Source organism: Rhinolophus sinicus, linkage group LG09 (genome assembly GCF_036562045.2).
Source record: "Rhinolophus sinicus isolate RSC01 linkage group LG09, ASM3656204v1, whole genome shotgun sequence".
NCBI classification, from domain to species: domain Eukaryota; kingdom Metazoa; phylum Chordata; class Mammalia; order Chiroptera; family Rhinolophidae; genus Rhinolophus; species Rhinolophus sinicus.
Genome location: NC_133758.1, coordinates 10,185,687 through 10,202,753, shown reverse-complemented (window position 1 = coordinate 10,202,753; position 17,067 = coordinate 10,185,687). Strand labels below are relative to the sequence as shown.

The 17,067-nt window shown below is 39.4% G+C and overlaps 1 protein-coding gene across 1 annotated transcript in view; it reads left to right on the top strand.

Annotated features, from left to right (window-relative positions):
• Positions 1-17,067, top strand: part of PHLPP1 (PH domain and leucine rich repeat protein phosphatase 1) — a 177,709-nt gene that overhangs the window by 67,511 nt on the left and 93,131 nt on the right. The window contains exon 2 of the mRNA XM_019729352.2: positions 11,817-12,013. Within this exon, the coding sequence (XP_019584911.2) occupies positions 11,817-12,013 (197 nt within the window). The remainder of the gene's footprint in view (positions 1-11,816; positions 12,014-17,067) is intronic.

Here is a 17,067-nt window from a genome sequence, read left to right as displayed (position 1 = left end):
GGAAAAGAATTTTGAATCATATTGTGTCATATGTGATTGTGTAGAAATTGTAACCTTCTCAAGTCTCTTGGCTGAAGCCTGTTCTTCCCAGCAAAGGAAAGGAAATGGAGTTGGTTGGTTTTTGTTTTGTTTTGTTTTGTTTTACTATGTTTTAGAAGAGAGAAGTAGTGATGTGGTTTATCCAAAAATCATTCATACCGGACTTTAGAATTTGTATTAGGATATTTACTTACGAATGCAACTGTGCCAGCTGGGCCATCTCACCACTCATAATAAAAGCATCTGACAGTGAAAACTTGACTCAGCTGGAGCTTGGAGCTGTCTGGCTTCATCATCGTGATTTCCACACCCACAGCGGTGTGCATCACCTCTGACAAAGTCACAGCTTTTATGTAAAGGAGGTAGTGAGTGTTTTGTTATTTGGGGGGCTGTTAGAGTATATAGGGGTCTACTGGGCAGTAGACATTCTGAGATGTAAGATTTAGTCATTGCTGAGGCCTCATCATTTCCGTGAACTTCAGCTGTTTCTCCTCCAGCCTGGTGTTTCACACTGTAAAGCTTGTGCCTGTGACGTTATTCTTTGTGGCGAAATACCACAAAATAAAGCCAGCGTGGAAAGCAGGTGATGAAAATCGTACCAAAGTGATGGTTTTTAGGCAGAAAATAGAAGTTGTAGGTCATTTAAGACTGTTGAATGTGGCCAAAGTTTAACAAACCTATGGACCTGAACAAGTCTACCATCCATTATAACTGAAACAACAACAAAAAGTTAGTGAAACTGTTTCGGTGATTTTTCTGGCCGAGGGAAACAATTGCTCATCAAATGAGAAAGAAAACTCAAGAGAATATTGAAAAGGCTCTTAACGTATGGTCTGAACTTATGCACAGGAAAAAATGAGACTGTCATTTCTGGGATGTAACAGATGGTGAAGACAGTGAACTGACAAGAGAAGGTTGATTTGGTGCGCTTTTTCAAATGTGTTTTCTTTGCCAAATAAGAAGTTAATAAGGGGAGGCCACACCAGCTAACCATATATTGCTCCTGGAACTGAGCTGAAGGAACTCATAAAGCAGGGAAGTTGTGGTGTCTATGAATGCAAGGTAATAATGAAACCCACATTTGAAAAAAGAAAAATACCTTCTCTAAATACACATCCCAAGAAGAAATGTGAGCATCAGATATTCAGACAACTAAGAAGCAATTTTGATGATGGAATGGAGGGAACTTTACAGATGCCTGAGAAATGAATCTCGTTCCTTGTGAGGACAGGAAATGAAGGAAGGAAGGAAAAATAAAAAAAAAGGCAGCATCTGCTCTCTAGTTCATTCCCAGTTGCCTCTCTCATCTTCTCCCCAACTTGATTCACTTGCTGCTTTGGTCAAGGTGAATGAATCAACCAAATGCTGATGGTCCATAGGGTCAAAAGACATTAATCTAATACTGCAATTCAGTTGGTCTCAAATGATGATCCTCAGACCTGAGCTTGAGCAAAGTCTCTGGCTCCACCCAGAATTACTGAATCCGAAATGCTGCGTGGTGGAGCCCGGCAGTCTGTATTTAGCAAGACTTCCAGGTGATTTTGGTGCATGCTTAAGTTTGAGACACTCTGCTGTAACTTATCTCTATTCAGTATCTCCTTTGAGCATTTTAATTTATTGTAGTTTGCTATATATTACGTACAATGTGCAGTCATACCAATCATCTGTATTACCTTGATTCTTCAGATTTGTCCAGTTCATGGCTAATTTGACTGTGGTTTCTATTAGTTATATTAGCAATAGTTTTATTGCTAAAACTATTAGCGATAGTATATTGCTTTGGATTTTTTTCCCCTTTTCGATTACTTTGCCCCCCTGTTTTTACAGAATCTGTAAGAGTATGAAGGAGTAGCGCACATTTTCCAAGTACTGTTTTAATGACTGTTATAAGGGAAATTATAAGCTCTAGTGGTATTCAAGAATTTAGAGATTAGAGAAAGGGCTGACATATCTCAGGGATAAGATCTACAGTAATTTGGGAGATATAAACAAACCTAATCAAGTTGAGTAGCCGTCAATAAGAAGCAAGATTTACTGGGCAGTTGATTTTATATATTTTGATCTGATGAATAAATTAACCCTCCACAAATCTGTTTAGCAGCTGGTTGTCATTTCCATTAGCTAAATGCAACTAGTCTTAAATCGGTTTCAAAGCCCCTGCCAGCACGCCTTGCTGAGTTTGCTCAGCCTTTCAGCGCTGAGACGAAACTCCCAGGTGCCCAGTTCAGTGCTCAGGTCTGTAGACCTTGTTATGGGGTCATTTAAATCCTTCTGCCAGCTCTTGAAATGACCCCAGGCAAGTAATTTAATTCAGTCTTTCTGTCACTGGAGGTAGTCAAGGGGATTTAAGGATTTATATGCAATAAGAAACATGCTTTAGAGTTTTATCAGCCTGAGCTCTAACAGTAGAGGAGGTGAGGTGAGAGTTGAGTATTTTCACTCATTCCTAACAAATTTCAGCTCCAAGGACTTGGTAAATGTTTTCATTAACTTCTGTGTAGTGATCGGACTTTCTTAGGTATTGGCACCATATCAACATGAATATTTTCATTCTCTACAGGTTTGGAAATCGTGGTTGTTTAATGTGCTGTTCTTATTCTTGCTTTGGACTTTTTCTGGTTACAGTAGACCTTATACAAAGCCCTGTAAATACTTTTATAGATTATTTTAGGGAAATGTAGATTATTAATGTTTTACTATGTTCGGGTAAATGGAAGCAAGGGAAACCAACGTAGTAGAGTTGTATTAGTTATTGCCCCCAAAACTTAGTGGCTCAATACACCACACACTTATTATCTTATAGTTTCTGTAAGTCGGGAATTCAGGAGTGGCTTAGCTGGGTGGTCGCGCCTGGAGACTGTCACGGTGGTTTGCAGTCAGGATGGCCCAGGGCCTGGAGGCCGTGCTCACATACGCCCTGCTCACATGGCTGCTGAGAAGAGGCCTCAGTTCCACGCTGGCTATTTGCAGAAACACTCAGTTCCTCACCTTGTGGGCCTTTTCGTAGGCTTTCCAGAGCGTCCTCGTCTCCTACAGCCAGATCCCCAGAGGGAGTGATTCTAGGTGGAGCAAGGAGAAGCTAACATGCTTTTCCCCACGTGGTTTCCGAAGTCCCACGCCCATCAGATCGGCCACATTCTGTTCGTTAGAAGCAAGGCACTAAGTACAGTCCACATGCGAGAGGAGTGGAATTAGGCTCCACCTTTTGAAGAGAAAATATTAAAGGAATTTGTGGACATGTTTTTTAAACTATTGCAGTGATAAGACACTAGGATATATTTAGCAAAGACATGGGCAGCAACCAAAATTGTACTTATTTCTATGTTTTTTCCCAATGGTCTTCTAGTTAAAACAGGTGTTTCTGTTACTATGTATATATTTCTGAACATTCTCATGATCTCAACATTGTAAATTAAAAGTAAAAGTGTTTATGAGAAGATGGAGTTGGGGAAGGGCAGGACTCTAGCTCCACGCATCTTTCTAACCAAAATACTAACAAAATACTAATGGGCCCCTCAGGAGACAACCTGAACAGCCTTGGCAAGTCCTGTTGTGTGGCTGGAAGTTGGTTTGCCTTAGGGAATACTAAAAATGCCCAGTAAAAGCGGAGTGGAAATGCTGGCTTACGAGCATCGAGACAGTGCCTTTGCTATGAGCTTTTTCCTTGTTTATGAAAGTTACTGTTCTACTCCCATTATTCTGGCTTCCCTTGCCTAGAGTCAATCCTAATGAACCAACACACTATGTAGTATATGATAACAGACTATAGTTTCCCTTAAATATATAAATACTTCTCCTCTAATCATGTTTATTCATTTATTTAATAACATTTTCTACTGATAAGACAGAAATAGACTTCAATATCAAAAGCTACTGGTCAAAATTCTAAGTTAGGACATTCAAATTAGTGATTTTTTTTTTCTTGCTATATTCTTTTCCTCCTCCAAAGTTAAAATTCTCTCATTTGGGGGAATGACATTTAAGTGTAGACTTTAAAATACAGAAGAGAAGAGAAGAAAAAAGAAATGAACAAAACCCAGACTCTTATTCTAAAAGATGGAGGGGTTTGTCTCAGCACCTCAGCAATCTCTGTTCTTTGATGCAGACCCGTGTTTGTGTCGGGCTTGTTAACACACAGATCGCTGGGCGGCACTGCCTGAGGTTCTGAATCGTAGCTTGTGGGCGAAGCCTAAGAATGGGCATTTCTAGTAAGTTTCCAGGTGACACTGCTCCTAGAGGCCCTGGGACCACAGAGAACCACCGTGTTCAAAGCAGTTGTTAGAATAATCCGCCCTATTCCCCCTTGTGTCAGCAAAGAAGGTGATTTTATTTAGAATTCTGTCAGGCTTTTTCCATCAGCGTATCTCTGTGCAGTTATCTTAGTTACATGTCTGTTAAGCATGAGGTGCCTGTGCGTGTGGTAGAGTTAGAGAGAGGAATGAACTGCATTCTTGTTCTATTTACATTTGTTTTTGAAAGGTAGCGACACCCAACTTAACCAGAAGCGAATTGTTCAGAAGCCTGAACTCCTTAGATTAATATTCACAAATATGTACATCAAGAAGAACCTCTGAGTGGAGGGAAAGACTTATACAGTTTAGTCCTTTACTTTGAGAAAGGGTAGAGAGCTAACTTTAGGACTGTTGTTTTAGGATTGAAAGTAAAGTAAGGCAGCAAATTAGAGGTTGCTTATGTACTCATTACAGTCAGTAATTGGAAAAAAGAAGAGCAGAAGAACTCTGTTAATACTGAAGTTTGCAGCTGTTTTTGGTCAAGGGCAGGTAGTTCTTCCAGGCCACTGGTCCGACAGGGCTTCTCTGAATTTCCGAATGTGGTGATACTTTGAAAGAAAAAAAAATAAGCGAACGGTAGGTATTAGAAAGAATTACATTTAAAAATATGGCACTTGGTTCCAGCCAAGATGGAGTTAACGGAGACTGCATTGACTCGCACCCCAAACAACTGAAAGTCAGATGAAATATGGAAAACATCTTTCAGACATTGAGCACCAGGAAGCACAGGACACGGAACCCCACAACAAACGCACTCCTGAAGAGAGGGGAGAACACATCAGAAGAACCCTACAGGTGTACCCGCTGACTGATGGGAGCGAGTTCCAGGCCTAAGCTGCAGAGAGGAAGAACCCAGACAGAGCCTGCCATTCACCCCAAGTTCAGGGGACAGAGCGGCCAGTCCCCTGAGGCGACGCAGCTGGAGTTTACAGAGCAAAGTGCTGGAGAGGAAAGAGCTGCTCAGAGAGACAGGGTTCTGGAGCCACCAAGGAGTCAGCAGTGAGCCTTCAGCTGAGTGCTAATCATGCGTGTGTGTGAGGAGACTGCCCACGGCCGGGGAAGAAACCCACAGACGAGCAAGAGGGAGCAAACCCTGAAGCTCACACAGGATCAGGAACGGTACATGTTCCTGCCAGCCAGAGCAGGAAATCTTGTAATTTATAGGGTATCAGAGTACTCAGCAGAGTATTGCTTGCTAATACTGCTAGTGTTAGCTCAAGGCTTAAGGCTGCTCTGGTTCTTATATGAAAAATCTTAGAAAACAAGCTTCATAAGAACTGAACTGTTTCCAACTGACTTAACTGTGTCCCAGAACAACTCCATAATATTTATAGAAATATAAACACATCCAGCACTCAACAACAGAAACTTCATAATGACTGGTATCCAAACAAAAATTACTAGGTATGCAAAGAAGGAGGAAAATAAGACCCACAATGAGGAAACTCAATGAAACGAAACTGACACAGAAATGATACCCAGGATAGAATTCGTTGACACGGACATTTAAGCAACTGTTACACTTATGTTTCATATATCCATGATAGTAAAAGAAAGCATGAACATATTAAGGAGAGATATGGAAGATATATACTTATTCATGTGTGTGTATTTATGTATATGAGTGTGTGTGTACGTGTGCTTCTAGAGATGAAAAGTATACTGGATGGAATTAACGATAGATTAAACTTGTCAAAATAAAAGATTTGTGAACCTAAAACAACAATATACCAGAATTTGTGGACTGCAACTAAAGCGGTGCTTAGAAGGAAGTTCATATAGCACTTAAATGCCTACATTAGGAAAATAGAAAAGCTTCAAATCAGTGACCTCAGTTTCCACCTTACAAAAGTAGAAAAAATAAACATAAATCTCAAAATTAGTAAAAGAAGCAATAATGATAAGAGCAGAAATAAATGAAACCATAAGCATAAAAACAATTTAATAGAGAATAAAACCAAAAGCTGGGTTTTTTTTGTTTTTGTTTTAAATATTTTATTGGGGAAGGGGAACAGGACTTTATTGGGGAACAGTGTGTACTTCCAGGACTTTTTTCCAAGTCAAGTTGTTGTCCTTTCAGTCTTACTTGTGGAGGGCACAGCTCAGCTCCAGGTCCAGTTGCCATTGCTAGTTGCTAGTTGCAGGGGGCGCAGCCCACCATCCCTTGCAGGAGTCAAACTGGCAACCTTGTGGTTGAGAGCCCGTGCTCCAACCAACTGAGCCATCCTGGAGGCAGCTCAGCCCAAGGTGCCGTGTTCAATCTTAGTTGCAGGGGGCGGAGCCCACCATCCCTTGTGGGACTTGAGGATTTGAACCGGCAACCTTGTGGTTGAGAGCCCACTGGCCCATGTGGGAATCGAACTGGCAGCCTTCGGAGTTAGGAGCACGAGCTCCAACCGCCTGAGCCACCAGGCTGGCCCCCAAAAGCTGTTTTTTTGAGGGCTTAATAAAGTTGGTAATTGTCTAACCAGACTGACCAAGAAAAGATGGCAGAATCAAGTTATGAATATCAGGAATGAGAGAGGTGACACCACTTTGCATTCTATAGCTATTAAAAGGACAATAGGGAAATACTGTGAACAACTTTATGCCAACCGTATGCCGGCTGTATGACAGCTTAAATGAAATGGGCAAACTTGAAAGTCAAACTACCACAGCTTACTCAAGAAGAAACAGATAATGGAGTGGCCCTAACTCTAAGAAATTGAAATTATAATTTAAAACTTCCTTCCCCACCACATGCACGTACACACACACACACACACACACACACACACACACACACCAACACACCAACACCACCACCAACAAACAGAAAAAAAGAAGACTTCAGGTCCAGATGACTTCAATGGTGAATTCTACCAATGTTTAAGGAAGAAATAATATCAATTTCAAACTCTTCCAGAAAAGTAAAGAGGAAAGAATACTTCAACTCAGTCTATGAGACCAGCTTTACCCTGACACCAACACCAGAAAAGGACAGGAAAAAAGAAAAGTGTAGTCTGAATTCCCTCATGAATATGAATGTAATAATTATTAACAAAATGTTAGCAAATTGAATCCAGCATATGTAAAAATGATACTATATCCTGACCAAGTGCAATTTATCCTGGGACTGCTAGACTAGTTTAACATTTAAGAAGCAATCGAATTTATTGTGATCATTTCAATAGACGACGGAAGCAGTGGTTTGAATAATTTCAGTGTCCCTTTCTGATTAAGAAAATAATTTAGCAAGTTAGGAATAGAAGGGAACTTCCTCAGCTTGATAAAAGGCATCTATGAAAAACATACAGTTAATAGTGTTTTTAATGGTGAAAAACTGAATGCTACCTCCCTAAGAGCAGCTAAAGGAAAGGATGTCTGCTTTTCTTACTTCTATTCAATATTGTATGGAAGGTTCTAGCTAGTGAAGTGAAGCAAGAAACAAAATGTACCCAGATTGCAATGGAAGAAGTAAAACAGTCATTCTTCACAGAGGAGGACTCATGCTACCTGATGTCAAGACTAATTATAGATTCAGTAATCAAGATAGTTTAGTATTATTTGAAGACAGACAAATAGATGAATGCAACAGGAATAATCAAGAAATTGACCCACCCAACTATGGTCAATATTGAGTTTTGGTATAGGTGCCAAAGCACTTCAGTGGGAATGGGTAATCTTTTCAATAAATGGGCCTGGAATAATTTAGATAGCCATTTGTCAAAAAATAAAAACAAAAAAACTCCTGAACCTCTACTTATTTTTTGCTATGTGTAAAAATTAAGTTGATATTCATCACAAACCCAAATGTAAGGATTAAAACTATAAAATTTCTAGAGGAAAACATAGAAAATCTTAGTGACGTTGAGTTTACCAAAGAGTTCTTAAACATAACACAAAAAGCATTGATTATAAAATATAAATAAAATCAAGTAATTGAACTTTATAAAATTGAAATTTTGCTTTCCCAAAGTACTGTCAATAAATTGAAAAAGCAAGTCCAACTGGGGGCAAATATTTGCAAGTCATATATCTGACAAAAGACTTGTATTCCAAAAAAAAAGACGTGTATTTAGAATATATGAGGAGCTCACTCCAACTAAAACTGGACAGAAGATTTGAATTAGTCACCTCAGCAAAGAAGGTATGAGGGTTGCAGATAAGCTCTTGAGAAGATTGCCAGCATCATTCGTCATTGAAGAAGGCAAATTAAATCTAAAATGAGATCCCACCACATGTGCTCTAGGACAACTAAAAGTGTAGACGAGGCGTTAGAGCAACTGGAACTCTCCTGCACGGGTGACGGGTGTGAAATGGCACAACTCAGCCATTCCAGTCCCGCGTGTTTTACCCAAGAGAAGTGAAAGCATACGTCCACCCGTGAACTTGTACACCAGTCAGCTGAAATAGGCCAAAAAATGGGAAGCAATCCAAATGCCCGTCAGCAGCTGAATGGTTAAACTGTGGTATATTCATACAAAGGAATACTGCTCAATGATTAAAAAAAAAAAAGAGAGAACGAACTCTTGGCACACTAAACAACATTGACAAAAAGTGACAAAAAGCAGATTAGCGGTTGCCTGTGTGGGAGGCTCAACGTGGGGGTGGAGGGAGAGGGATAGGTCACAGTGGGCACCAGGAAACTGGTGGCAGTGGTCAGTGTGGGTGTGGGTGTGTGTCAAATGAAATGACCATGTGCCAAGTGAGGAAGGGAGAGAAAGCGTGTTTTAAATCACCTCTGTTGTGGTCAGACCTCTGCCCCAGCTTGAATACTTGCTTTTGTTGTCTGTCTTTCTTCCTGGATCATGTAAGAAGCACCTTAAACTTAGGGGATTGGAGGAATATTTCTAAAATAAAAGTTACCACAACTGACCCAAATTGAAACTGGCAAGCATTAGTTACTTTGGTGTTGTCAATATTTATTAGAGCGTAGGATAACTGGGAGTCCTCTGAATAGAGAAGTTTGAGAATTGACAGGGGAGTTAAAATAATTCCTTACGTCGTAGAAGAAGGAAGTCGAACATAAAGGAGTGGGCAGCTCAGTGATTGGCCAGGTGTCCCAGAGTATTGCTCATCCATCTCCATGTTCCCCAGAGCCCAGTTGGTACCCAGCCTGAGCCCCCAGAGTGCTAAAGGTGTGTCTGATCTGGGCACCCGGGGAGGGGGCAACTGGGGTATTGAAATTCAGTCAGAACAAAACAAGAGGGATTTGATTCACCCTGGGATGTTTCGGGCTTTCCAAGGAGACGGATCTTACCAGTAGGTTCCAGGACTATTCGGGCCGCGGGAAGTTTTCTAACTAGGGAATAAAAAGCCTGTCTGTTGATGTCTCCCTCCTTTTATTTATCCCTTATGACCTCAGTCCACTGTTATCTAGTGATTTGCTCTGGGGCTTTCTCTAGGATTTTTGTGGATTTGGAAAATTGAAGGGCTGTTCCTTATGTATCCCGGTTGCCTCTTTCTTGAGTCTCTAATTACAATGTGACAGGTTAACAAGTATCCTTGAAGCTGATCTCTGCTGTGGCTGAATAAAATGCCTGGGTTTTTTTTGTGTGTGTACATATTAGTGTGTGTGTGTGTGTGTGTGTGTGTGTGAGTTTGTATGTGCACGTGCATATTTAGATTAAATCCCTTGTTTGAGAATGTTAGTTACTATAGTAATGGAAACTGGATATTGGAAATTCAATTGCCCATTGTCCATTGTTTAGTCTTGCACTCGCCTTTCATTTTTCCTCTGAATCTCTTCTCTCCCCCTTCTTCCCTATAGGAAGAGCATCTGTCATTTAGAAAGGAGCTCTTAGGCTGGCAGCGTGGGCATCTTCCTCTCTCGGTGTAAATAGATGTGTGCAGAATGGGACAAGGAGTGAGTGTGGTCCCATCCGTCCCTGACAGCCTTTGGCAGGTCACATCTATTGGGGCGTCTCCTCGGCTCCCTACCGCGTTGCGGGAGCATTAGCCTCTGGTGGACAGACACGCAGTGGAGCTCTCAGCGGAGAGTGCTGGCTGGGTGGTTACTCCCGTGTTTCCCAGAAAATAAGACCGGGTCTTATATTAAGTTTTGCTCCAAAAGACGCATTAGGCTTATGTTCAGGGGACGTCCTCCTGGAAAATCATGCTCGGGCTTGTTTTCGGGTAAACGCAGTGGCTGGGTGCCAGGTTCTACTAGTTGAACCACTGTGACACTTCATTGTGGCCCGTCCCCAGCAAAATTATGTTCTGTGTAGTATTCATTTTATAAAACACTGATACACTGGGAGAAAGAGGAAGTGATGACATTCTAACCTGCTGGTTTTGTTGTTTGCTGACATCTCTGCCCAGAGGTATGTGTTAGGAGGATTCATTCTTTGGATCTTCCAGAGATCTATTGGTGCTGCTGCTCTTCCTGTTTCCTTCTCTAGTAGGTATTAGACATCTACCAAAAGTGCTTGATATTTATGTTAATTTTATTATTCATAAGAATGTAATTTCTCTTCAATCTCTCTCTTCTGCCCTTGGCAACTAGGCAAACTTCTAAATAAATACAATATTTCTGGCTTGAGCCCTGTTTGAGGACAGGTGTCCTTCAGCAACCTTTTTCTGAGCATGGGCTTCAGTACTCTTTGATAATGTATATTCAGTGTCTAGAACTGGGAAGAATTTTACTCGTTGTTGATATAACTGTCACATGTTAATCACAGTAGTTCTTCCATCCAGTTGATAGGACTTGTCTGAATGTCATTCTGCCAAATTCATGTCTAGCTTGGAAATGGAGACTCTTCAGATCTTTCTCAGCTCTCTCTTTGTCACCGAGTCTCAATGTGTGTGTGTGTGTGTGTGTGTGTGTGTGTGTGTGCGTGTGTGTCTGTGTGTGCATCTGTGTGTGTGCATGTGTGTGTCTTAGTGTGTATGTGAGAGCCCTCCATGAGTCGTAAGCACCACAGCACAACATCCTTCATAGATTGGTATTAAGTTTATCTTTGAAGATTTACCTATGGTTACAGAGTAATATTTTCTTATTAGAAAAGTTATTCATCTGTTAATTGTCTCCTAATAGTAAATTACATTGAGTTATCTTTAGGGGAAGAAGAGCAGCTTTTAGTGCCGTGAAAACTGATTAGTTTCATTAAATGCTAGGTCTTGAATGTTATCCTATCTGTCTGTAGTATTTTCCTTTTAGTGTATTTAAATTTAGCCATTCATAAAAATCTTGTCATCTCTTTTATAAACGTAAAATTAAGCTGTGACGGATATAGAAGAAAATAAAACCTGCGTTACAACAGGGGAGTTAAAATGGTCTTTCCCTAGGTTTTTAAGGAAAAAGCTCTTTTTCACTTAATATTAAAATGTACATGTGGAATAGATATGGTAGTTCTTAACCATAATTGCATTACTACAGGTTTCAGATTCTCTGAATTATAAATTAGATTGTTTCCCTATGTCCAAGTAATGTATCTGGTATGCTAATGAGTAGTAAAAGGCTCATTTCTTTAAGTCTAAAATGTTTGCTTGCTTTTGTTTCAGGGAAACCTCACAGCACGGGTAGCTCTGAACGGATTCAGCTCTCAGGAATGTATAATGTCCGTAAAGGCAAAATGCAGTTGCCAGTGAACCGCTGGACCAGACGCCAAGTCATCCTGTGTGGCACCTGCCTAATAGTATCGTCTGTGAAAGACAGCTTGACTGGGAAGATGCATGTTCTGCCACTGATTGGTGGGAAAGTAAGTTTAAAAGAAACGAAATTCTAACAGATTTCCGAGCATCATGAAGGAGCTTACTTTGAGCCATTTCTGTAATGATGGGTAGATGGTTTCTGACTCATCTAAGGTCTTACTCAGTTCTGTTGCACTCCACCACTGGGCACTATTGGGTGGTGGAGTTGCAGAAAATAGCAATGCCATTGGCTCGCATGAGGCCCTGGGAATCCTCGCTTCATTTACCTCCAGGACTGAAAACAGAGCGACTAGACTATCAGTGTTACATTTTAGGCTATAGATGATGTTATTCCTTATGAGCAGATATTTTTTTGATATCTCAGGCATATGTTTTGTAGTATATTACAGTGATCCTTCCGTTCATGACCACTCAAGCCTGCTAATTGAAGGGTAGACTTCTCTAGCATGGACCTTGGATCCCACTTTGCCATGCGTTTCTGTTTATTTGTGTTCAGTGACCAGTGGGATTAGCATTTTTAGTTTATCACTATAGCTAGTGATGGATTTTGAACCTGCAGTGTCATTCATTTTGGAGAAAATCTGTGATACACGTGATAGATATAGCTGGCATTTACTGACTGCTTTTATTTGGGCATGTTAATTATTTTATTCCTATCGTATCAAATAGAACCAGATTGCTTGGGAAAATGTTACGTTCTTTTTTTTTTTGCCAGATTTATGTATAAACTCCAAGCGTTGGTAGGTGTATCATTATCATAATTCTATGTCAGTATTTCCTGAATTTTAAATGATATGATAATCTGTTAATAAACAAGGCAGATTTGGATGAAGAAACGGGTGTTTGGAAATTGGGGGCCTATTAAAGAAATATTTTCTTTACCATTTTGCCCCCTGAATGGGCATAGGAAAGAAGGCAGGATGTGGAAAAAGGATATAAAGAAAAATAATAAAACAACTTTTGTTGAAGTGAGCTTTCTTTCTCTTGGTAAATATTTGATCTGCTGGTTCCAGGAATTAGAAATGAAGCAGGTGACACCGGATGTGTGCAGTAATAGATTGTCATTGCTGCTTAACTTTTGTCTGAGCATTGAAGAATTAGTTATATTTTATTACTGAAGAGTTTGTCCTTTGGATGGATTACTGAAAATTTAGTCAATGTTCTTACTCCCATAGGTCATCATTAAAAATGCATACTTAATGTTTGATGCCCTGTTAGGGCAACACTCTGTTTCTTCTCTGATGTTAGGGATTTGCACAGGCAAATTTAATATAGCTATTTATTATCCTCTGTGGAGAAGCCACTTTGCTTGGCATCCCAGAAATACCAAGATGGCTAAGTCACTATCCCTGCTTTGGACTAGCTTACAATTTACTATCCAGAGATGAAAGATGGACACAGCAATATCTGCTCTAAGACAGGCGCCAAAAGTAGTGGGGAGGAGCAGTGGAAGGAGACACTAGTACATTTTGTGGGGGGAATCGGGGAATTTTGTGGTGAAGGAGGTAGCAGTTATGGTAGAACTGGCAGGTGAGAAATCTATTGACACGGGCAGGTCAGAAGGGTTATGGTGCTCAGAGCTGCTGAGGCGGGAAAGCAGTGGGCTGTTCAGATGAGCTCAGAAGATCCCGTTGTAATTAGTGTTTTCACTCAGAGCTGTACACTTGTCCTGACTCCCAGGCCTCTGTTATTGGAATGGCCTTCTACCAGGAGTGATTCGAAAGCTAATAGCTTTCTTCACTCACAGGCAAACCTTGTAAAACCTGTTTTGCACTATGCCTTTAAAAATAATTGAATATGTTGAGAAATTGTCTTTTAAAACCAAGTTAGGAAAAAATAATTCACTCTTCTCACTCTGAGTTTTCATTAAAGTTTATCTGTTCCTTTTTTCATTCTTTTCTATTGTTAAAGGAAAATGGAAGGGTTTTTGAATTTTATTCTAAAAATTTTTGTAAAGAAGAGCTAGAAATGAGGTGTTAGGTTGGTCATAACCTAGCTGTAAGTGCTATGATGATCAAATTTGACGCGCCACTAGAGCATAGTCATTAGTTTACACTCTCAAATGTAGAATTCCAAATATGAAGTTAAATAAAGCTGTCTTCAAATTTAATTGTTGAAAACGGTGTTTGTGTAATAGATAAGTTTTTTCATTGTGCAATTTTATATTTAGTTTGTCCTTTAGAATTTAACAGATTTTTAGATAACTTATTTTAATTAACATTTTATTTAATTAATATTTATTAAATTGTGATGCATGATAAATCGACTAACTGTTAACCGATTACTACCCAATGTAGCAACGATAGCAATGTCATACCAGTGTCTCTGCTTGTGTTCTCTGGGTCTGTCCCTCCCACAGCCTCCCCCACCGGCTGTCCACTGTCTTAGAATATGTGTCTGTCATTTTCTTTTCTTAACTAAGTGTTATCATGTAACTATGTTGTGCTTGGTTCGATCTGAATAAAAATGGTATCGTACTGTGTGTGGTCTTCAGTGAGTGAATATTTTCACACAATATTATGTTTCCTAATAAAATTCTGTGTCGCTTACTGTATGTGGTTTTCATTTCTGTATAATATTCCACTCTGTGAATGTTATAAATTCCCATAATTTATTAAGTAATTTTCCTGTTGATGGACATTTGGTTTGCTTCTAGTTTTTTGTTATTATAAATAATGCTGCTGAAATAGTCTTACGTTGATATGCCTGTAGTATGCAAGTAGTTTTTCTAGGGCAGTAATTCACAATTAGAGTTACTGTGCCCGAAGGAGACATTTGGTGGCATGTGGGAGTGTTTTAATTGTCAGATGATTCAACAGACAGCATATCAGTTAATGTAAGTAAAGTTAGGCTGTGGTAACACCCTTCCCCGCCCCCTACTGCACCCCCATCTCAGTGACGTATAACAGTTATTTCTCACTCAGGCTGCATGTCCATTGTGGATTGATGGAGATTTCTTTTTTCACCCGATTGTCCAGGGACGCAGCCTGATGGAGGCTCTGCTCTCTCGTAACATTTGGAACATGTGGCCTTCCTTTGTTGCTTAGGCAGGGGAAGAAGTAAACTGGAATATTATTAACTAGCTCCTGTATATTTGGACGCAGAAGCAGCACCCGCTCATTTGCTACAACTAGTCATATGACCCCACCTGAAAAAGACAAGGGGTCTGGGAAGTGGAGAAGTCGGTAGAGTGTATGGGTAACACCAATATATTTGCTGCCAGGGGATGCTGTTGGCATTGGACATCGTAGGGTAGGGGCTCAGAGAGTAAAAAGTGTTAGACAGTCCTTCAGACGGTACAGTGAAGAACTGTTCAAAATGCCTACTGTGACCTCCCTGAGAAATACTGCTCTTGGATACATACTCAGGAGTGAGGGCACTGACTGGGCTACAGGGCATAGGCACATCTACTTTTACAAAATGATAGTTTGTTTTCCAAGATTGTTTTCCGCTATTTTATGCTTACATCAGTGTACAAGTGTTCTGGTTTCTCTACATACTCACCAAACTTTATTGAGTTATAATTGACATGCAATAAACTGCACATTTTGATAAGACTTTGATAACTGCATACTCCCATGCATGCAGTTTGATAGCTGTATATACAGCCGTTAAACCATCACTACAATTAAGATAGTGATCGTATCACCACCCCAAATTTCCGTGTGTTCCTTTGTGCAACCCTTCCCTTCTACCCTTTTTGTTCTCACTTCTCCCCAGCCTCAGGAAACCACTGGCCTGATTTCTGTCCATATAGATTAGTTTAAATGGCATTTTAGAAAAAGAATTGTATATTCTCTGTAGTGTATAGAAATAGTTGATTTTTGAGTATTGATTTTATATCCAGCCACCTTGCTAAATTTTCTTAATTTATTCTAATGTAATGTTTGTAGATTCTTTGGAACTTACTGTCTCGCTAATTATGTCATATTCAAATAATGACAATATTATTTCTTCCTTAGTACATTTCTTTGTCTTATTGTAATGTCTGGGACTCTAGTAGGGTATTGAATAGAAACAGTAGATATTTGTCTTATCAATGATTTTAAAGTGATTGATATCAACATTGAAGTTTGCTTTAGATGTTTGATAAAGACCCTTTGTCAGTTTAAGGGAGTTATTTGTGTTCTGAGTTTGCTAAGTTTTTATCATGAATGAATAGGTGGTGAATGTTATCAAATGCTTTTTCTGCAGCTGTGGGGATGATCATAGGCTTTTTTCTTTAATCTGTTAATGTGATTAATGATTTTGTAGTTCTAATAATCTTAAACCATCTTGCCTTTCCTGAGGTAAATCCAACTGGTTCTTGAGACTTTTTGTTCTATCTTACTGAATTTTGATGCAACATTTTGTTCAAGATAAGTGTCCATGATTGAGATGGGTCTGTCATTTTCCGTTCTCTTACTTCTCTGATCTGCTTTTGGTTTTACTGGACTTATAGAATAGGTTGGGGTATTTTTCTTCATTTTTTGTTTGGTGGATGAGTTTGCACAAATTTGGAATGATCTGTTTCTTGTAACTTTGGTAAAACTCACCTATAAAACCATGTGGGCTTGATATTTTCTCGAAAGTTTTTTTAAAAAAATACTCAATTTCTTAAGTGGTTATAGTACAATTGAGGTCTTTTGTTTTTTTTCTTGATTTAGTGTTGGTAAAATACATTTTTCTAAAAATTTGCCACAAAACTAAACTATTTATAATATTCTCTTTTTGATCTCTGCTTATTCTGTAGTCATGGCTCCCTTTGTTTGTTAATATTATTTATATCTGTCTTCATTTGATATTGATCGATATCAGTTGATATCCAATTTTGTTAGCCTTTGCAAAGAACCAGTGTTTTGCTTTGTTAATTAACGTTAGTGTTTTCTGTTGTATATTTGGTTTTCATTTCATTGATTTCTGCTCATTATTCCCTTCATTCTGTTTTGAGTTTATTCAGTTTTTGGTTTTGGTATTTTTTTCCCTAAATTCTTGAGATAAATGTTGATCAAACTTTCTGCCTTCTTGTCTAATAGTATTTAAAATGGTAAATTTCCCTCAGTGTACTGCTTTTGTTACATTCCATAAATTTCTACATGTAGTATTTTTTAATGGTTTAGTT